This window comes from Lacerta agilis, chromosome 4 (assembly GCF_009819535.1).
Source record: "Lacerta agilis isolate rLacAgi1 chromosome 4, rLacAgi1.pri, whole genome shotgun sequence".
NCBI classification, from domain to species: Eukaryota; Metazoa; Chordata; class Lepidosauria; order Squamata; family Lacertidae; genus Lacerta; species Lacerta agilis.
The window spans coordinates 25,700,642-25,723,111 of record NC_046315.1 but is presented as its reverse complement, the minus strand read 5'-3'; the positions used below and the strand labels follow the sequence as shown (position 1 = coordinate 25,723,111).

The 22,470-nt window shown below is 44.6% G+C and overlaps 1 protein-coding gene across 1 annotated transcript in view; it reads right to left on the bottom strand.

Moving 5' to 3' along the window:
- Positions 1 to 12,900, bottom strand: part of PDS5B (PDS5 cohesin associated factor B) — a 72,267-nt gene extending 59,367 nt beyond the window's left edge. Inside the window, exons 1-2 of the mRNA XM_033146484.1 lie at positions 12,813 to 12,900; positions 336 to 459 (exon numbers count right to left, since the gene is read on the bottom strand). Coding sequence (XP_033002375.1) covers positions 336 to 443 — 108 coding nt within the window. The 5' untranslated portion in view covers positions 444 to 459; positions 12,813 to 12,900. The remainder of the gene's footprint in view (positions 1 to 335; positions 460 to 12,812) is intronic.
- Between the last annotated feature and the right edge of the window lie 9,570 nt (positions 12,901 to 22,470).

The window sequence follows — 22,470 nt, the reverse complement described above, 5'->3', positions numbered from 1 at the left end:
GGTGTTATGATAAAATTAATTTTAAAAATTGTTTAAAAAAAAGAAAGTTTGGTAGTTTGATGTACATGATGAGAATGCTTTGCCGATTTCAGCAGCAAATGACGATATTTTTCCATGTATAAGACGCCCCCATATATAAGACACCCCCTATTTTGGGGGAGTCCAAATAAGAAAACACCTCTCAGCACTACCCGTGTATAAGACGAGCCCCAATTTTAAACATATTTTTTTGGTTAAAAAACCTAGTCATACACAGAAAAATATGGTAACTACAGTTCACTATGACACATTTTCATCATGTAATAGAAAAATATGTAATAAAACTGGTCACTCACTTTTAACCGCCGTACCATCTCTTCTTTAGAAATTTTATCAGATATTTCCTTGACGCCCGGTGGGTAAGTAATTTTTCCATCATTGGCTCGAGTCTTTGAATGAGCCATGATGCCGGTTTAAAACCTGGAACAGAGAAAAATGGAATTAGATAATGTTTCATATCCATCACACCGTTATCTAATTTCTTTTTTGTTTTGTTTTTAAGACACCGAAGTGGCCAATTTTATAAACCAAGGAACAAATTTAAGTGATGTGCAAACAATTCTACCTGAACTGTGCTACACTTTTACACATCCAATATGCAATTGTACCACATCTGCTAATAATCAGACAGGTTTTCATTGAACAAGCTAACTAGCTCAATATGAAAGTTACTTTAGATATAGCCAAGACAAGATTTTACAATCTCATTGAAACTAAACCTAGATGATTTCCTCCCTATTGCAAATGTAGAGAAACTGACATTTTGATACTTTTAAGAAGTGGGTCAGGGATTCAGAGTAAGAGAAAGCAAAAGAGACAGCAATAATTGTATAATTTTAAAAATGGAATTAGTTAATTTATAATTTAATGTCTGAATACAGCACATGCTTCAAAGGAGACTCTTAATCTCACTTCAACGGAATCCTCCTCAAGTTTTAACTTTTCTACATGTAGACAGAAATATATATCTAGAAACATGGTGTGTGTGTGTGTGTGTGTGTGTGTGTGTGCATATGTACACACACACACACACACACATTAAAAAAATCTCAATTTTGTAACAATGGATATTTTGCTATATGAAGAACTTTTATCCAAAGTAATCTGTGACGCAATACATCCCTAAGAACAAATGTGACTCAGGGGATTGTTGGGCGCAGGAGCCCTCTTTCTTCCTTCCCAGGCCGACCCTTCCCACAATTACTTCTAAAGGAGTAATTTGCAGGCCAGAACTCAAGACAGAGAGATGGTTGTATGGCATAGCACTAACTTCCTATTACAAGAGTGGTTGGCACACACTGGTGTACATGTCGTTGAAGAGGAATCAGTGCATGGAGATCCTCCACTAAATACTCACACTCCCCTCCCATAGGAGCTACTGTACCTCATGGGGCATAAGCCAGTTCCCTGATAAGAAACATTACAAGCTGGAAAAACATTACACTCATATTAGAATTGATGTCAACTGTGTCTTTTAAACTACTAGTACACCCATTATTTCATATAAAACTATTTACAAGGTGAATAAAGGAATAGAAGATAAGCTAGGCATCTATCTATCCACCATCTATCTATCTATCTATCTATCTATCTATCTATCTATCTATCTATGCTTCTATATAAAAAATGAGAAAAGAGGAAAGCAATTCCCGAGAGATGCTGCAGCATTTGATAATGGAAGATACAGCAAGCAAAGTAATAGGAAAAAGTCATACCTCTTATGGAGAACCTACAAAGGACTCTATAAGGGCTCTTGTGTACCCCATAAGGGAATAAGGGCAGATTTTGTTTATGACAATAGGCACGCCTCACAAACGCTGTTATATTGTGTCTTTGACGAGGAAGTGCGTAGCAGTCACATACATAACAAAAGGCATCAGGCTTGTTTACACTGTTATAAACAAAATTTGCCCTTATTCCCTTATGGGGTACACAAGAGCCCTTATACTGTAGAGTCCTTTGTAGGTTCTCCATCGGTAGGAGAAAATAACAAGAGACCAACCAGAGAATATTGAGAAGCAAAGCAGCTAATAAACCTGATCTTTATTAAAGCTGTTGCAACAGGGTGCTCCCCTCACATGCAGGAGAGAGGAGGACCCAGAACGAAGGTGCGCCCGCCCTTATATAGACATTTTGAAATTCCCTGCCCTGGAGCTCAAGACCACCCCTCCATATATCATACATACATCACAGAAGAGGTGTAGCCCAAGACCACCCCCCAGATACATCATACCTACAGCTTGTAGATACTGTGTATCCCAAGGGAATACATTTTTTTGCATACCACATAGATATACATATCATGTTCAATGCTATATAAGTCAGTTACATTTATGCTCATATTGTACTACTTTGGCTACGTGTTTAATAAAATATTAAATTCTTGCATTGTGAAAAACAAAGATTATGGTGAAAAGTGAAAAACATGAATTGCCAAAAAAACCTAGAGCTTACAGAACAAAACCAACTTCAGATATGAAATCAGCATGTCGAAATTAGGTTAGAACAACTGCAGGTGTAAATGCAACAATTTTTTTGTTGCCCAGTGTAATTTATAACTGGCTGCGTGATGGCAGTGTGAGAGGCTATAGCCAGTGGTAGGGCAAGAGTCAAAAGTGTGTGAAGCCAACACATTTTTCTCCTTCTATCCATGACCTTCTTTTCCCTCTTTCTGTCACCTTCTTTTCTTGCTGGGTCTTTTTCTAACACTTTTGGGAGGGGTCTTTCTCCCCACTTTTCTTATCCAGCAGTTTGCTGAGGCAGTAACAGATTGCTGAGGTCTGAACTAATTGCTGATACATGCTTTTTTAAAGTTCAAGAGCCACATAATTTTTGGCCAAGGATCACAGGTTGCCCACACCAGCTCTTCAAAGAGCACTTCTATAGGGCATACCTATAGAATAGATGTGGTGGAAAAGTCACCAGTACACAGATAAAGGAAAACTGCCTGCATTAAAAGCTCTCCAAAGAATTTTCACACACCATGACTTACAAGAAGTCATTAAAACCAATGAAGGTGTAACACCTATTACATGGAGTTTTTCCATTATCAAAATCATTGATTCTCAAGCAACAAGGGTGGCATGGGGAAAGCCAACCCACTGGTGTGTGTGATATACAACTGACATTTCAGTTGCATGTTGTTGTGTTCCACCAATTTGTAGCATTCAAGAATCCCAGTTTTCATTCCAAGCACCATCTTGGATCTACACAGAAGCAATAACAACCAATAATAACATAAACTCAACAAGAATTCAGTTCCCCCTCCACCAGAATTAATTTATAGTCAAGTATGTTTATCTCAATATTTTCACTCAAGGCAACCAATTCCAGAACTAAATGAATTCAAAAGCAGATTAAAAAGCTAAATTCCAACTGTCTTCCACACACAATGGAAGCTAAACTTGAAATGTGTCAAATTTTTCAGTAACTGGAAGTCACTTGCTTTTGAAAACCGAAAACAAGATGCTACCGACATTTGGTTTTGTATACCGGTATTTAATGCCACTGAACAAGTGCCCAAGACATATTTAAGTTTTAAATAATCTTTTATTTAAGATTTATAAACTGCTTCCCAACAAACATTCATAACAATCTACAAACAGATTTTTAAAGCATCAAATTTCAAAACTCTGCATAACATGCAATATAAAATGGCTGATTCACTCTTCAGGAAAAGCCTTCTTAAAAAAGTAAGCAATATTGATCCCCGCCCCCCCAACACTGAATGCTTGAAAAACTTCTCTCCAAAGGAGAGTAGCAAAAAAACAAAACAAAAACCACACACACAATAAATTACCTTTCTGTGACTTGGAATCAACCATATTCCTGAAGATACAGTAGTTAACCACAATCCTCAGATTCATACAACTTTCAGGGCTTAATCAGTTGATTATCATAGCATTTTAAAACAACAAATTACTAGCCAACTGAAGCTCACCACAATGCTCCCCAAGAAATCAAACATTATTAGTAATAAATAACCTTCATAAAGGAACCTTGAAAAGGAACCTCTCTCACACAGCTCTATTAACTTGCCACACAGTTTCAAATATTTAACAACAGAAAGGAAGCAAATATGAGCAAAAGGCAACAAAGATTGCTATTAACTGTATATTGTTCCATTTTACATCTGACTGGCACCAATTTATATAGTCTATGCTGACAATCCTGTTTTGTAGAGAAACAAGATTTCATCCTAGTCCATCAAGTTTGGCAAAAATACTACAGTACCTACAATGTGAGTTCAAATGTCTCGTTGAAGAATATCATAATGCAATCACTAGGATCTATATACAGTACAGGTAGAACTTAAAACAAAATAAAAAATTCTTTCCAGTAGCACCTTAGAGACCAACTAAGTTTGTTCTTGGTATGAGCTTTCGTGTGCATGCACACTTGCATGCACACGAAAGCTCATACCAAGAACAAACTTAGTTGGTCTCTAAGGTGCTACTGGAAAGAATTTTTTATTTTGTTTTGACTATGGCAGACCAACACGGCTACCCACCTGTAACAGGTAGAACTTAGTTATTTGTGAAACCAGCTATGTAGGCTAGAAGCAAAACTCATCAGCTGCGGTGACAATCCTTAATAAAAAAATAATAATGCAACTCTTCCCCTAACCTTTTGTGTGGATACGAAGTTTTCTGTATAAGAAGTCATAGGTCTTCATAACTAATCACTGAAAGTACTGATAGGTCAGAGATGAGGACCTCTTTTTTTCAGTCCAAGACAGAAGGTAGTGGAATTCAATAAGTGCTGGAGAAAGTGATTTGACTACCGGTATTTAAAAAATGTTCTGATCTGGTGACTTTACTTCAGTTTCAATGGTGGCACACCCTAAGTTCAAGGCTGCTTAGGATTTGCTGCCTCCCTTCCCAATGCACCCCATGAAAAGCCCCTCCAGGTGGTCAAGGGACACTCAGGTATATAGTCATGGATATAGTGTGAGGAAATGGCAAAGAATCAAAGGAGGGGAGAAATCGCCAAAACTTAAGCAAAAGCAACCTGCCCACAGAGACTTCCTAAATCTACTCAATTTTTGCTGATTCACCACATCTCAGACGGTTCCTGATTGTCTCCAGACCATTAGCAGAGACTTTTTAGGGCGGCATCAAGACCTAGGGCCATTGTGTAAAGTGTCTCTTGGTTGGTTCCAAGTGGTTTCAAGCCTATAATAGCCTTGTAATGCTATAGTGAATGTTCTTATAGCCATGTTGCAGGTGCATGACTGAAGCCAAGGCTGAAAGTGACTTACCTAAGACAATAGTATTTAGTGTCCACATCCCATCAGCTGAGCACAGACAATTGGTTGAGAGGCTGGAGATGGCCATTCTCTGTGGACATACTCAGACTATGGAACTTCCTGCCTTGGGAGTTAACGACAAGCCTCCTCTCTTTTGGTCTTTTGCAAAACAGTTTAGACACTTTTATTCTGGCAGGCATGATCTGCTAGGACAATTTTTAATGGTCTGATCACTTGCCTTAAGGTGTTTTTAACAATTGTGCCTGTACCTTGCTTTATTGCATTGGTGTGTTTTATAAACCAAATCTGTGAGTTGTTTTTAGTCTGAATACTGTGTTGTACTAGAATAATGCAGTACATTTTTCTATAAATTCGTAACAGTGAGTTCATGGCAGAAATGAGATTTTTTACCAGGCATTTTCATAACACAGTCTCTGTTCAACCCCACTGTTTGTATAGGCCAAGGCACCCCTTCAGAACAGCTCATCCCCGCTTGCTTTGAAGGGAGCTGGGGACAAGGGGTGAACGCTCACCCCTTCTCCCCGGCTCCCTTTAAAAAAACGGGGATAAGCCGCTCTGAAGGGGCGCCATGCACCCCTTCAGAACAGCTCATCCCCGCTTGCTTTGAAGGGAGCTGGGGACAAGGGGTGAACGCTCACCCCTTCTCCCTGGCTCCCTTTAAAAAAAGTGGGGATGAGCCGCTCTGAAGGGGCCCACGCACACCTTCAGAGGGCTTATCCCCACTTGCTTTGAATGGAGCTGGGGAGGAGGGGTGAGCTTTCAGCTCCCTTCAAAGCAAGCGGGATGAGCACAGGGCGTGGGGTGGTGGAGAAAGCAGCAGCATCCCCGCTCCTTTCTCCACCACCCCGCGCCCAGCCGCCGATCCCAAAAGCCTGCTTTTGAGATCGGCGGGAGGGCGCGGGGTGGAGAAAGCAGCGGGGATGCAGCTCTCTCCACCCTACACCCAGCCGCCGATCCCATTTTGGGATCGGCACACAGGGCGAGGGGTGGAGAAAGCTGCATCCCCGCTGATTTGTCTACCCTGCGTCCTGCTGCTGATCCCAAAAGCCTGCTTTTGAGACCGGCGGGAGGGCGCAGAGTGGAGAAAGCAGCGGGGATGCAGCTCTCTCCACCCTGCGCCCAGCCGCCGATCCCATTTTGGGATCGGCACACAGGGCGAGGGGTGGAGAATGCAGCGGGGATGCTGCTTTCTCCACCACTCTGCGCTCTGCTGCCGATCCCAAAAGCCAGGCAGGGGGGCGCAGGCGGGCCACAGGCGCAGCGCCCCCCACCATTTCCCCGCCCCGGAGCCGCGGCAAAGCTTTAAAAGAGCCACATGCGGCTCCGGAGCCGCGGGTTGCCGACCCCCGCCCTAGGTGGACACCTCCATTGCCAGTCGGGTTTTGCTGCCAATGGAGGTGCCCTAGGTGGACATCTAAATCCCCTCCAGCACAGCAGATTATGGGGTTGCATTGCCCTTCCCACTGCCCTTTCCTGTATGTTTTCAAGCTTTACAATATCATTTATGAAATTAGGTGTTCAGGGATGTGCATGATGTTTTTTTTTTAATGCTGTACCAAAAATGCATGTAATTAAGCTTCTTCACAGCCATGGTCAGTTTAGACCCAACAGCAGATTTTGTTGGTGTGCATCACTTGACACATCCTTACAGTCTCCCTACCATTTTGTTGCCCAACAACCCCACATAGGGAATATCCTGTGCTTTTCAGAGTCTGCTTGAAAACATCTCTGCAATCTACAAATAATACTTCATTACTTTGATCTTTGGAGTTCTTTTAAGAACTGAAATGTGGACACCAACAGACTCTGAAGACTAGTTTCTTTTTAATTTTTCAGTCAGTTCTACAACTTTATCCTCTTTCATCCCCATTTTATACAGTTCTTCACAATTCACTTCCCCAAAACACTGCTTCACATATGGGCCTCTCCCCCCCAAACATCCTTGCAATTTAACACAGGTTCAAGAAATTGTTTAGCTTCCCTGCAGTTTCCTTCCCTTCCTTCAGTATTTTCTTTTATACTGACATCTTTCTCCAGAGAGTTTCCTACTTCTAGTGTGCTCACTTTTTAATATTATGAGTTTGCTCCACAAGTACTATCTTGACTTGCCTTACTGTCAACTTACATTTACTTTGCCTTAATTTCTGCTTTTTATTTTTCTCATTTTAGCGATGCTTCATTTGTACAGCTTTTAATGCAAGTCACATTTCTTTCTACAGCCTCCTTGACTCTGCAATTTAACAGCAATTTCAAGAAATAGTAAATTATAAATATAACTGTGACTTTCTTGGCAATTTCCCACTCAGCAGAAAGTTTGGTGGTGTTACACTCACTGTTCTGAAGCAGTTGAACAGCATATTTCACATCAAATTCAAGGCACCACTTGAGATTTAATCATAACTCTTGTCAACCCAAATCTGCAATTATTTATTGTGTCTAAGCTTCTGGGTTTATCACAATGACATTTCCCAGTCAATTTCATTATATCAACAAGGTGGCACCTTGATTTATTTTATACATACCATCCAACTGTCGGCCAATGAGCTGACAATACAGTGCATTTAGTACTTATTTAGCTGGAATTTCTACATATAACAATTATGTGGATAAGTTTGTTTCCTTTATTATGGTGGGACAGAACTTCCAACCCATGGGCTAGATTATAGTCCAGGCATCCCCAAACTGCGGCCCTCCAGATGTTTTCGCCTACAACTCCCATGACCCCTAGCTAACAGGACCAGTGGTCAGGGATGATGGGAATTGTAGTCCTGTCCAAAACATCTGGAGGGCCGAAGTTTGGGGATGCCTGTTATAGTCAATAGGGGTACGATTAGCTACAGCTCCCATCATCTCCAGCCAGGATGGTGAATGGTCAGGGATGATGGGAATTGTTGTCCAACATCTAGAAGCTAACCCAGTTCCCACCCTAGTGCAATCAAATACTGCTTTGAGCAAGGATCTTCCTTGGCAGCTCATCTGGAGTTGAAGCCAGGCTGCAAAGTAAGGTAGGAAAAAACCAGAACCACACTTTAACCATTTTGTGGGGGTGAAAGCACCCCCTGGCTCACTTTTCACTGTGCATTTCACAATAAGCAGGTCTAACAGGTAGTCCTTCTAGGACACAAACTGCCACCCACGCAGCATCTCCAAACTTCAGCACTTACCACTGACCATTTTTCTACTGGAAAAACAAGAAAATCTGTAGCATACAATGCTCCCAAAATGAACCACATTTTGCCATTAGGGTGTATTTACTATCACAGTCACTGTTATCATTTTTTCATAGAAAAATTGTCAGGGATACATCACCAAAGAACACTTAGATCAAACAAGTTTGCAGTTACATGACAACGGATTACCGGTAACCAAATTTGCAATCACTACTCCAGAAATACCTTCTGCCAAAGTTGTGTCATTCTAGATAGATCTGTGCTGCAACAGTGTTAAATAGAATAAATGGGCAAGAGCTCTTAAAAGTGCTACATTCCAATGTGTTTGCCATCAGTTGAAAATTCAGTCATATATTTTCTCTTTTTCGAATATTAGACTACCACCAAACTATATTTTAACCTCATTATAAACTCTTTTATAATGGTAAAGCAATGAAGCACAAGGTTGTGCTCCAAGAATGTAATAAGTGCCAGATAATAGAAAAAGAAACCAAATTCCTCAAGCAACACTATTCCTAAACATTTAAGAACAGTAAGAGATATTCTGAACATTATTCTTAAGAGCTTCAGCGGGAAAGGATGTCTTATTTTAGCTTGAATCTGTTTAACAGTACACACTACAGTACTCAATTCATGGCAAGACTCTCCATAGGTGAATTTTCTACATTTACACAGTATTCAGGAACTTATAGTCCAATCCTAGACATGGCCACTGGTCCCATCACCTCCTGGCAAATAGAAGGGGAAGAAATGGAGGCAGTGAGAGATTTCACTTTCTTGGGTTCCATGATCACTGCAGATGGTGACAGCAGTCACGAAATTAGAAGACGCCTGCTTCTTGGGAGAAAAGCAATGACAAACCTAGACAGCATCTTAAAAAGCAAAGACATCACCTTGCCGACAAAGGCCCGTATAGTTAAAGCTATGGTTTTCCCAGTAGTAATGTACGGAAGTGAGAGCTGGACCATAAAGAAGGCTGATCGCCGAAGAATTGATGCTTTTGAATTATGGTGCTGGAGGAGACTCTTGAGAGTCCCATGGACTGCAAGAAGATCAAACCTATCCATTCTCAAGGAAATCGGCCCTGAGTGCTCACTAGAAGGATAGATCCTGAAGTTGAGGCTCCAGTACTTTGGCCACCTCATGAGAAGAGAAGACTCCCTGGAAAAGACCCTGATGTTGGGAAAGATGGAGGGCACAAGGAGAAGGGGACGACAGAGGATGAGATGGTTCGACAGTATTCTCGAAGCTACTAACATGAGTTTGGCCAAACTGCGGGAGGCAGTGAAGGATAGGCGTGCCTGGCGTTCTCTGGTCCATGGGGTCATGAAGAGTCGGACACGACTGAACGACTGAACAACAACAACAACAGACATGTCTACTCAGAAGCCCCATCTACTTCACGTATGCTTACTTCCAATAAATGAGTGTGTAATTACAGCCTTAGATAGCGCTACAACTCTTACAAATGTAAACGTTTTAGAAACTATTATTGACTTAAGGATGCAAGCTGATTACATTCTCACCTGGCACTAACAAGAAAAGTATCCATTGAAACGATCTCCAGCATTTTGATTCTGAGTAGTAGACTGTATCTGACCTTGCAAACAGTGAAGTCAGATACAGTCACTCCCTCTAACCACCTTCCTCCCTTGCCCTAGCAGTAAAAGCAGTACATAAAAGCAGTTAAAAGGTATGGGAGAATTAAAAGAGAGTTGCCTTTCCTAAGGAGACATTTGAAGTAGACGACAAGTTACCGGTAACTTCCTAGGGAGAACATACCACAACTAAGAACCACAACCAAGGTTTTCCCCCTCTCTCTTTGAGAGGGAAAAAGGACAGCTTCATTCACAAACTTCCTAGTGACAGTATGGACACTCAGCACAGCACACAAATAAGAAGTTCCACCTATGAGTCCCCTTCATTTTTCCTGCTAGCTAAATACAACAACCATTGCTATATTCATATTTGCCATATACACACACACCAACTACGTAGTGGAGGGGAAGAAAGGTAGTGAAGGAGCATCTCCACCCCCATTGTTCTGCCCAGACACTGAGGTCCAGCGCCAAGGGCTTTCTGGCGGTTCCCTCACTGCAAGAAGCAAAACTACAGGGAACCAGGATGAGGGCCTTCTTGGTAGTGGTGCCCGCCCTGTGGAACGCCCTCCCATCAGATGTCGAAGAGATAAACAACTACCTGACATTTAGAAGACCTCTGAAGGCAGCCCTGTTTAGGGAAGTTTTTTATGTGTGACATTTTAATGTATTTTTAATCTTTGTTGGAAGCTGCCCAGAGGGGCTGGGGAGACCCAGCCAGATGGGTGGGGTACAAATAATAAATTATTATTATTATTATTATTATTATTATTATTATTATTTATTATTATTACTATTATTATTATTATTATTATCATCATCATCATCATCATCAAAGTATGATTTCAGAAAGTGGTTACTAGACAAAGCTCACCAGGCAGTTCACTATTTGCAAGTCTACTATATATAGATTTATGACCAATTTAAAATAATAGAATAAGAAACATTCTGGAATTGTTTCTTAATTAAAAGATACCAATACTGCATATGAATCTCAATAGTCAGCCTCAAATACTTAAGCATGGCATTTATGTTTTTCCTGATGTAACAGATTTCACAGCTAGCTGCTAATGAATACTATTTAAAGACATTACACCCATTCAGAATAGTATACTGAACACATGCAAAGTGGGGTTGCTGCAATAAGCTCCACCCCTGATTTCCACGTGTAGACTGTACCTTATGCACAATGCTGGTGTGTGTACAAAATACAAGTCCTAGATTGCATGTACAGAGCCTACCCTCTGTGTGTAAGACACAATCTACTCATGAAGGATAGAGGAAAACCAAACTACCAGAACCTTGTTGGCAGACATCTGCACAGGGCTAACACTATCCCTCACAATGCAGCAGTAAACAGAACTACCTATGTAGGGCTTGACAAAATACTATTAACACACATAGAACTGTAACAGAAAAGCAGTCATTCAAAAATGCATTAAATCCAAGTTAATGAACAACATGACAGTGCAAGACATACTTCACACTGCACTTATAGGTCTCCACAAGAAATCATTGCAAAGTGAAAATACCGTGCACCTGTGAATTCCTTTACTTTTAACAGTAAATACTGTATATATATATCACTGCAGGAGCTGTACTAGTCATCTTGTTGATCTGAGGTTATGCCCACCCCTGATCTGTTTTTTCCTCTATCAACCATCAAAGGAGCAGAGCTGCAGAGAGAGAAGCATCTTTATTTACTACATTGCAAGGCTGAAATTTCAGGCCCGGGATCCGTGGATCAGACAAACTCTCTTTCAAAAAGTAAAGGCTATCCTAGAGCGACCTGGCTGTCACAATGATGGCAACTCACTGGCCTCTATTCAATATATGAAGCAACGAGTGCAAGGCAAACTAGCACGATTTGGATATGTTATATTCGAGGCAAGCAGCACCCACCCCACTTCCTCCGTAAAGGAGGGAGAGAGAAAGAGAGAGAGAGAGAGAGCGACACGCCTCCAATGCACGGCAAGTTAAGAGAGCATAAAAGGAGGTGGGGGAATGAGCTTGGAGTCCCTCTTTCCCCTTCCCTCCACCGCCATCCTTACCAGGCCCCAGCCAATGGCAGCAGGAAGGGGCTGAGCTGGGGCAGGGTGCCTCTCCGAGGAGGAGGAGGTGGGGGACTAGGCCAACTAGGGAAGCCAAAGCACAAGGCTGCTCCGGGGCTCTCGGAGCCGCTCAAGTCTTGCAAGGAAAAAGCGGCTCTATTGGGGCGGGTGGGGAAAGGGCAGCCGCGCCACATTTGAGGTGCAAAAGCCTTCTGCCGCCTGCAGCTGCTGTCTCTCTCCCAGAGATAAGGATTGTAGAAAGGGGGACCCGGGAAGGGGAAGAATGGGGCGGGGGAAGGGCAGGCGAAAAAAATAAAAAATAAAATGTGTGCATTAAAGCGGGATGTGGAAGGCTCCTCAGCAGACAAGGTCACTCGCCCCCACGCTGCTCATCTTCCCGCCACCCCCCAACACACACACACAGACCCACAATCGCCCCACGGAGGAAAGGGCGGCAAGTTCAATATGCAGAGAACGGCCGAGGCGAAGGAGGGATGGCGGCTCGGGAGAAGCGGCACCGGGGGGGGGGGACCTGGAAGAAGAGCCATGGGGGCAAGTAGTCCTCCTCCCCACCCCCCAGCCCCAGCCGCCTCTTCGGTTTGCCGCCTGGCTCAATCGCCGAAGGGCTGGCGGTGGCGCGAAACGGGCTTCCTCCCCGCCTAGAGAAAGAGGGCGCTGCGCTTACCTTCCCAGGGGCTGCCGCCACCGCCGCCGCTGCTTCTCGTGAAGCGGGTAAGACGAGGCAGAGCGAGCTCGTCCGCTCCGCTCTCTGGCCCCGCCGCGCTAGGCTCGGGTAGCCGCCGCCGCCGCCGCTCGGCACCGCAGCCAATCGCCGCGCACCCGCCTCCCTCCCTTCCGCAGCTCGCCGCGGTGCGTCTCCCCCCCCCCCACCCCTCCCCACTCGTCGGCTTCAAAATGGCGCCAACTCGTCTCCGGCGGCTGCTTCTCTCGGACGGACCCCGCCACCGAGCGGCAGGGAGAGGCCGGCGCCAAAGTGAGGCAGGAGCGACCCCTGCAGACACCGGGAAGGAAGTGGCGCTGGGGTTGGGAGACGGAGAGAGGAGGCGAAAGGGGACAGCAACATTGAACAGCCGTCCCAGAGACTGCGGGTTGGGTGGGGGCAACTCTTTCCCCCACCTCCCGAGGTGGGTGGCTGCCATCGCAACACCAGGCTTCAAGGCACAGCGCGTCGGCGGATTCCACGGTCGCCTAAATAAATTGGGTGTAAGAAGGAAGGAGCCACACAGGCATGAAACTTCGGGTGCACTCCGCAAAGCACCCTGCTGTTTGCAATCCTGCATGCCTGAAGGTCTCGCTCGCAGCCCCTCGTTCTTTTTTTGTGCACGGTGCATGAGATCTGTTATGCGGTGCAGTCTAAGCCCCGTTGAGTTCCATGGGACTTAGTCGCAGGTAAGTGCGGGAATGCAGTTTAAGGAAGTTAGCAGTATTTAGTATCTGAAGGAGCAGATACATAGCTCAGGGATACTTCTGGATCCCTTGCTGTCCCTTGAGGCTCATGTGTCCTAAGTGGTGTGGAGTGTCTTCCATCAGTGTCTTCTGCTGGTGGCCCAGCTGTGCGCCTATTTGTACAGGAATAGCCTAATCAGGGGCGTCGTAGGGTGGGGGCGGTGGGGGCGGGCCGCCCCTGGTGCCGCCCCTAGGCGGGTGTGTGCAGTGCTGCTGCTCCCGGGGTGACGGAGGGAGCGGCGGCGCGTCCCACCACTCCCATGCGCCGCCGCTCCCTCCGTCACCCCGGGAGCAGCAGCGCTGCACGGACGAGGCTCCCGAAGTGGCGGCCCGGCATACCCCAGGGGCGGGGGCGTCGCTGCGCGCGCGTGCGTCATGACGCACACGCAGCGAGGCCCCGCCCCCAGGGATGCCGGGCCGCCGCTTTCCGGAGCCTCGGTGGGCTGCAAAGAGCCCCGAAGCCGCAGCCTCGCAGCCCTTTGCGCTATGGCTGCGGCTTCAGGGCTCTTTGTAGCCCGCCGATGCCCCCAAGCCCCCGCCCGGCATACCCCAGGGGGCGGGGCGTCGCCGCGCGCGCGTGCGTCATGACGCACACGCAGCGATGCCCCGCCCCCGGGGATGCCGGGCCGCCGCTTTCCGGAGCCTCGGTGGGCGGCAAAGAGCCCCGAAGCCGCAGCCTGGCAGCCCTTTGCGCTATGGCTGCGGCTTCGGGGCTCTTTGTAGCCCGCCGATGCTCCCAAGCCCCCGCCCGGCATACCCCAGGGGCGGGGGCGTCGCTGCGCGCGCGTGCGTCATGACGCACACGCAGCGATGCCCCGCCCCCGGGGATGCCGGGCCGTCGCCGCGCGTGCGTGCGTCATGACGTCATGACGCACGCACGCGCCACGATGCCCCGCCCCCCAGGGGTGCCCCTTGGCTTCCCGCCCCGGGCAGCCGAGGGGCTAGGAACGCCCCTGAGCCTAATTGCTGGTGTCTATGTTCTGGTAACATCTAGGTTAGATTACTGCAATGTGTTATGTGTAGGGCTGCTGCCCCTGAAGACAGTTTGGAAACTTCAGCTGGTGCAGAATTCAGCAGCCAGGTTGCTCACCGGAGCATGATGGTTTGAACATATTACATTGATCCTCACCCGACTCCACTGGCTGCCAACTACTGGTAGTTTTTGGCTCCAATTCAAAGTGCTGGTTTTGACCTATAAAGCCTGTAAAACGGCTCAGGACCACAATACCTCAAGGACTGATTCTCTCCATAGAACCCTACTCAGAACCTGAGATCAGCATCTGAAGCCATCCTTTATGTTCCACCTCCACAAGAGGTCTAGAGCAGGGGTCAGCAAACTTTTTCAGAAGGGGGCTGGTCCACTGTCCCTCAGACCTTGTGGGGGGCCGGACTATATTTTGAAAAAAAATATGAACGAATTCCTATGCCCCACAAATAACCCAGAGATGCATTTTAAATAAAAGCACACATTCTACACTCTGATTCCCGGACCGTCTGCGGGCTGGATTTAGAAGGCGATTGGGCCGCATCTGGCCCCCTGGCCTTAGTTTGGGGACCCCTGGTCTAGAGGGTGGCAACACAAGAATGGTCCTTTTTTGCAGTGGCTCCCCCCCTTGTGGAATGCTCTACCCAGGGAGACTCAACCAGTGCCTACATCATATATTTTTAAGCACCAGGCAGAAATGTTTCTCATTAACCAGGCCTCTGGCTGATTAACATTCTATGTCCTTTTAAATGTGTTTATGGGAGGAGGGTCAATGGTTTGTTTTGTTTTTATTATGTATTTTGTGTTCTCATTTTGTATTTTTATGTTGTGAACTGCCCAGTGATCTTTGAATGAAAGGTGGTATACAAATTTAATAAATAGTAAAGCGAGATGAGTGCCACAAGCCCTGAGTCGTTCGCGACTGGACTTATAGTAAGGGGGGAAAGTATTTGATCCCCTGCTAAATTTGCCCGTTTGCCCCCTGATGAAGAAATGACCAGTCCATAATTTTAATGGTAAGTTTATTGTAGCTGCAAGAGACAGAATAACAACAGGAAAACCCCCAGAAACCTAGAAGACAAAAGTCAGAGATTGATGTACATTATAATGAGTGAAATAAGTATTTGATCCCCTATCAACCGGCCAGATGTCAGGCTACCTGGTATATTCACTGTATGTAACAAGCTGAGATTAGAAGCACCTGCTGTAAGGGAGAGGTTTTACCTGTAATCCCAGTTCATTACAGTACCTGTACTAAAGGCACCTGTCGACAGAAGCAATCAGTCCAGCAGATTCCAAAGTAGCCACCATGACCAAGACCAAAGAGCTGTCCAAGGATGTCAGGGACAAGGGCTGTAATAATAAACGTTCACATTACAGTCAGTTCTTAGCTGTGGCTCCTAAAAGCATGAGACTGTAGGCACACCCTGGGAACGGCTTTGACTGGCCAGCTTAACCAGGTAATGGCAGCTGAGGGGTCTCAAACCCTTGGTGAGTTAGGGACTTCCCCTGCATATGAAGATAGGCTCTGGCAGATTGAGCAGACGAGGCCAATAGTGGGTCCAACGGTCAAGAAGGCGGTTTTGGCACATGCTGTAGAAGAGGGAAGTGAGGGGCAGATGGGTCTCATCAACCTAGGAAGATAGCCCATCTAGGAGAAGGAAAACTCCAATCCTAAACCTCCACTGCCTTGTGAGACATCTTTGGGAGAAGAAAAGGCTAAGGAGTTAACCCTACACAAAGCCTGAGTGGAGTCCCTAAAATGGTTGGATGGCAGCTTTTGTGCTTCTTCCGGCAACTCCTGAAGCCAAGCTTTCCTTTGGACTACATCAGTGAGGCCAAGAGGTGGGGCTTGTCATCTGGGCAGCCCAGGACCTCCATGCACATTGCCCAGGCCTGTGCCGCAGGGGAGGTCACTTCAGTGCTGCTTCACCTCTAGAAATACGCTCTGTTGTCTCTCAAGACAGATGGATGCCAACAAGTTAATGATGATAATAATGGTATGTTCAATAATTGAAGGGAGTTTGCTGATCAAATATTATAAAAGTTCAGGTTGCTTGACACAAATAAACCACCCTACTAACCCAGCTTTTAAAAACCAGCGACTTATGCTCCATTGCAACAAGTAGTAAGTACAGTGTAATAGTTAAATTGAAACTCAGCACAGATATTGAAACAAAGTGACCATAATGAGCAAGTCAAAGTTGGTCTTATCACAAAAACAACCTTGGTCACCCTGGTTGATTACCTTTATCCACAGAAGGATGGGGAGTGTGACCCCACTGCTTCTTCTTGATCTCTCAGTGGCTTTCAATATCACAGACTGCTGTGTCCTTCTGTTAGTTGACCCCATGGCTTTTGGTCTGTAGGGTCTTGTAGACGTCCACTCTGTCTCCTATGCTATTCAGTGTCTATATAAAATGGTTGGGAGCTGTCTTCCAGGGATTTGGAACATGTCTCTGTCTGAATTAGGAGTGAAGGTATAGAGGTGAAACAGAAACACACTGCCCCACCCCACTGCAGTCGCTATGCCACCCCACAAACTCCATTACCTGTGTTGTGTGGTGACATCAGCTTGACGGAACCCCCCCCCCCAATATTTTCACAACTCCGCTGGCAAAAATACACCTGATCAATTATTATTATTTTGCAATGAACTTACAGCCTTACACACGTTCCAAGTATTAGAATGTAATTCCTTTTCTTAACTTACAACGGTTTTAGCACTTTTAATTTATTATACCCTCGTCATAAACACACTGGCTTGGAAATAAGAGCCATTGATTTGGGGGAAACTTAGAAACAGCTTAGAATGGCTGCCATAAAATAGCACAGCTGAATTTGGAACATGGAGGGCTGATCATATAAGCTACATGATTATATCTGACTAGCTGGCCGGGCCACACCTTGCTGTGGCTCCCCCCCCCCCCCGTTCTTGCCTGGTTTCCCACAGCTTATGCCCACGAACTTCCATGTGCCCCATTTCAGTCTTCCTCCCCCCCCCCGGTTTTCACCTGGTTTCCCACACGTTATCCCGATGAACTTAAGCCTGCCTCCTCTCAGTCCCCCCCTTTTGTCTTCCTCCCACTCACGCAGCGTGATTTTTTTCCCCTCCCCGCACTCTCCGTGGTCACTCCAAAACTGTGTTGATCTCCTACCTCCCTTCTCTCCAGTCCCCCCCCCCCCGGTTTCGCCTGGCTCTCCACAGGTTGTTCTGTTGAGTGCTGTGATTTCTTCCGTCACCTCCGCACTCTCATGTCTGTTGCTCACTGTTTTAAAATGGGAATTGGCTGAGCCTGAGGCAAGGAGTTGTTATGGCGGTGGTAGCTAAAGGTTTATTCGGCCCTCCCCGGTCAACAGCCTATTGGCTGAGGCGACCTCAAGTTCTGCTCCCCCTCCCACCCACTTCTGAAGTCTGTTGTTGTAAAGCGTGTGTTCCTTTGACGTCCACTGGAGGGCGCTGTTGTTGTTTTTTGCACAAATTCACGATTTACCTGGGAAAGGTGTGATATTTTTGCAATCTAGGTACCTAAGAACCTTCCCATATGGCCAAGGAATGTTGTGTCCAAATCTGAAGGCAACCGGTCAAGCGGTTATGGAGCAAGGCATTCGCATCCGCGCACCCATCTTGAACATTTTTATATATATAGATTTGAGACAGGGCAGTTTTGCCAACACATCTGTCCTATTGTTTCATTACGTGAGATCACTTCATATATCACACACACCCAATAAAAGTGCAGGCTAGTCATAAGCATATTAACTTGGAAATAAAGTTTTGTTGAGTTTAGTGGGCATTCCCAAATAATTGTTTATGGGAATACATCCTTAAGAGCAATGAGCAAGAGGATACTTTCTCTTCAAAAGGTACACCGAAGCAACTGGGATTAAAGATAGAGATCTGCACGAAACCAGCAAATGTATAACATGTTAGTCCTAAATTAATGTTTCTGCTACAGCAGTTGTGGCACTGTATTTACAAGATACAGCTAGCTCCAATGCTTTCAGTTAGCAAACAGGTGCCCATGCCACTTTATGAAACATTAACCTCTAGAGATAGTAGATAAATCAGCTTTTGCTGAGCCATTAGCATTGCTTGCTCCACCTTCCAGCTGCTCACTAACTAAAGTTCTGTACAACTGATAGGATAGGAACATACTTCTTCAGAGGAGAATCAGTCAGGCTGACTTAGTAACCAGCAACCACTCACTTTTAGATTCAGTGTTTTTAAAACTAAATTAACTGTTCCAAAAGGGACATATCATTTGTTCCATCATTTGCATTTCCACAAATCTCCTTTCCCGTTTGTTTTATTAGCTAAACTTCTAATATGCCACCTTTTCTCCAAGGAACTCAAAGTTGCACACATGCCTTTCCCTCCCTTCCATTTTATTTTCACAACAACCCTGTGGGGTGGGTGAAGTTAAGAGATATTGACAGGCCCGAGGTCTCCCAGTAGCTTTGCAGCTGAGTAGGAATTCAAATGGTTGGAGAGTTACAGCGCCTGCTGTGGCTGTAGAGACCAATACGAGAGAGGCATGTTTTGTTGCAGCTGGGGCAGATGAAGGCATCCGGTGTTACTGCAGATGCACCATGGAGTTTCTTCTCTGTGCTCCTCCTAGCTTGTTGCTTCATGGGTGAAACAAGAAAAGGGAAAAGAAAGCACCCCAAATGAACAAAATGAAAAAAGGAGAACGGATAATGGTGAACTCTAATGAACAACTATAATGGTTCGGAGTAAAACATTTCTCCATCAGGAGCCATGAACAAAAGCAACGTACAACATGAATACAATGGTTTAAAAAAATATGACATAAATAACAAAAAAGTAACAAAATGTTAACATATACATACACTAATCCAAAAAATAAATAAATCCTTAAAACACACACCCATAACATATCATAAAACTGCATCAAACTCATAATATTTTTAAAAAGGAAAGAAAAACAAAACTTATCCCTTTTCTACCATTGTTCTACGCTCAGAAGAGCAGGTGTGCAGAGTCCCTCTATTTCGAAGTCCTTTCCTCTATGTGCCATTTCATTTGAGGGGCCTGACTTCTTCATTTAATTAATAGCAAAGCCGCATACATTCAGTGTGTACACTGGAACATTTATGGAGCTTTGGATTGGGATAATTTCCTGTTGATATCTGGAGGAAAGACAGTTGCCTGAAGAAAATTAATTGGAATAAGAAAGAGTAATCTCATTTCTAAACAAGTTTGTGCTGATGGGAGTTCTACATAGATATCAATAGCCATTGTAGTCACCCCCCCAGAACAACTGCTGTTAGTGCAACATTCCAAGATGTTCTGTACACAGTTATAGAACAATGTATTAATAATAACAATAGTAATAACTAAAAAGTTGTTCAGTCCGATATGTTCCATACTGTCCCTGCTCATTGCTAGAGTTCACTGAAGCTACAGCAATCTGAGATGGATTCAGGAAGAGAAGTCAAGCACTGTGCTTCTCTATTTCAATCAAAGATCAACAAATATTTCAAATGTCTCCTAGAATTTCCTTTGTAATACTTTTAACCAGCTTTAATGATGGCAAATGAAACATAGTTGCATGTCACTTCCAGCAGATGGGGCAGCTGAAAAATCCCAGTCTTGCTGCTTCATCAAAGAAATAAGATTTGAAAACCTTTATATAAATGCTTTGAAGATTGCTGCCTTGCCATAGCAACTGGAATTGACCGAGGGAGAAAAGTGGACAATGGAGATTTGAATAATGGTAAATACGAGTTAAGATGAAACTATGCACAGAAAATTCCTTTAATTAAATCTGAACTTTTACTGCTGCAGTGTAAAAATTTAAATGTATTCTAAAATTTGAAATGTGTATTAAATAATTCATTAAAACTGCATACGCATAGTGCTAATTTTGCATGTGTCGAGATGAATATAGAACTAAAGAAGGTGGTTGAACTATTTGAAGCTAATTATGCTACAGGTGTGCTCTGGTCCATGGGGTCACGAAGAGTCGGACAGGACTGAACGACTGAAGAACAACAACATGCTACAGGCAGCTTTTGGGGTGTACCCACCCTGAACATGACACTTTTTGTCCGGTTTCATGGGGCTGTGTGGGATAAGGATGCACAATTATGTCTTCTAGCAGAGGACTGAATTTGATCAGAAGTTTTGGATCCATTCTGCCTCTATTTTTATTTGGAATATATGTACAGAACTCTGGTCTCCATTTCATTTGTTCTTGGAAGCTGGACACTCCAGATGACAGTCTTAGCCATGCTCAGTGTTCTAATAACTATCTGTCCCCTTCTGTGTAGTAGTAGTAGTAGTAATATTTATTACTATTATTATTATTTATATACCCCACACATCATCTCGCTGGATTTCATCACTATGCAGAACAGAAGTGTGTTGTATTACCACTGTGTTACCCAAATGGAAGTGGCAATATATGCTGGTGCCGGTGCCTTTAGGCATTCTTTTGTACCAAGCCATCTAGGGGGGAAATTATATGCAGTCTGGTGTGAAGTAGTGATCTGCTATTACTGATAGATATTACCCTCAGATTTCTGTTTCCACATCAATTGGCCATTTCCCAAAGCTACCTACAAAATTTCTGTACTATTATTTTCCTCCTTAATGGTGAAGATAAAGGGACCCCTGACCATTAGGTCCAGTCGCGGACGACTCTGGGGTTGCGGCGCTCATCTCGCTTTATTGGCCGAGGGAGCCGCCGTACAGCTTCCGGGTCATGTGGCCAGCATGACTAAGCCGCTTCTGGCGAACCAGAGTTGCGCACGGAAATGCCGTTTACCTTCCCGTTGGAGAGGTACCTATTTATTTACTTGCACTTCGTGCTTTCGAACTGCTAGGTTGGCAGGAGCTGGGACAGAGCAACGGGAGCTCACCCTGTCACGGGGATTCGAACTGACGAACTTCTGATCGGCAAGCCCTAGGCTCTGTGGCCCACAGCACCACCCGCGTCCCATAGACTCCTTAGATATTTCTAAAGACCTTGATTTAACTTCAAAGTTATTTTTAATAAACAATTTATTTCCTATATCCTAGAGAACTATTCAGCTACAAAATACAACAAGGTACTTGTTATGTATTGAAGTTCCCACCTTGGCCACCAGGGGTGTGTGTGTATATAGTTTATTCTGCAGCGGTTTTCACTCAGGTCAGCTTATGCAAATGAAGGATTAGAAACTGACACTCAGGGATTGGTTAGCTGCAGAATGTTGTTACTGTTACATTGTAGCTGAGCTCTATATAAGCTGGTGGCTGAGGCCTCCAGTTCAGTTCTGTTCCAGCCTGCAAATAAATAAGAGCTGTTTTGGAAATCGCTGTGTCGTCTGTTGTGTCCACCCACAACTTAACAGTACTATTCTCACAGCAGCTGTAACCTCTTGCTGAGGAAAATGTCATGAGTGCATTACCAAGGCTCCCAAAGTCAGGGAAATGAGTATTAGGAAACTCCCAAAATGAAGTGTGCATGCACACGAAAGCTCATACCAAGAACAAACTTAGTTGGTCTCTAAGGTGCTACTGGAAAGAATTTTTTATTTTATTTTGTTTCCCCCCAAAATGAAAGGCATCTGGGGCAGAAAATGATTGTTTTAATAATAGAAGGCTCTTGAGAGATTCCATGTCTGGATTGAAAGGTGCAAACAAGGAAACAAAAGCTGCAGTCCAGTAAGAAAACCCTATTGAACTAAGTGAGACTTCTGGGTAAAGATATTAGGCCCCTTTTGAAAGTACTGTATAGCCACATCTTCCTTTCTATAACTTAAATATTATTTAGATGAGGATTTTTCACCTGTGGAAGAAATAATCAAGTTACAACAGCCGGATTTTCTACCCTAAAACGTCAGCACCACTTTGTTGTTTATTTTGAAAAATCAGAATAAT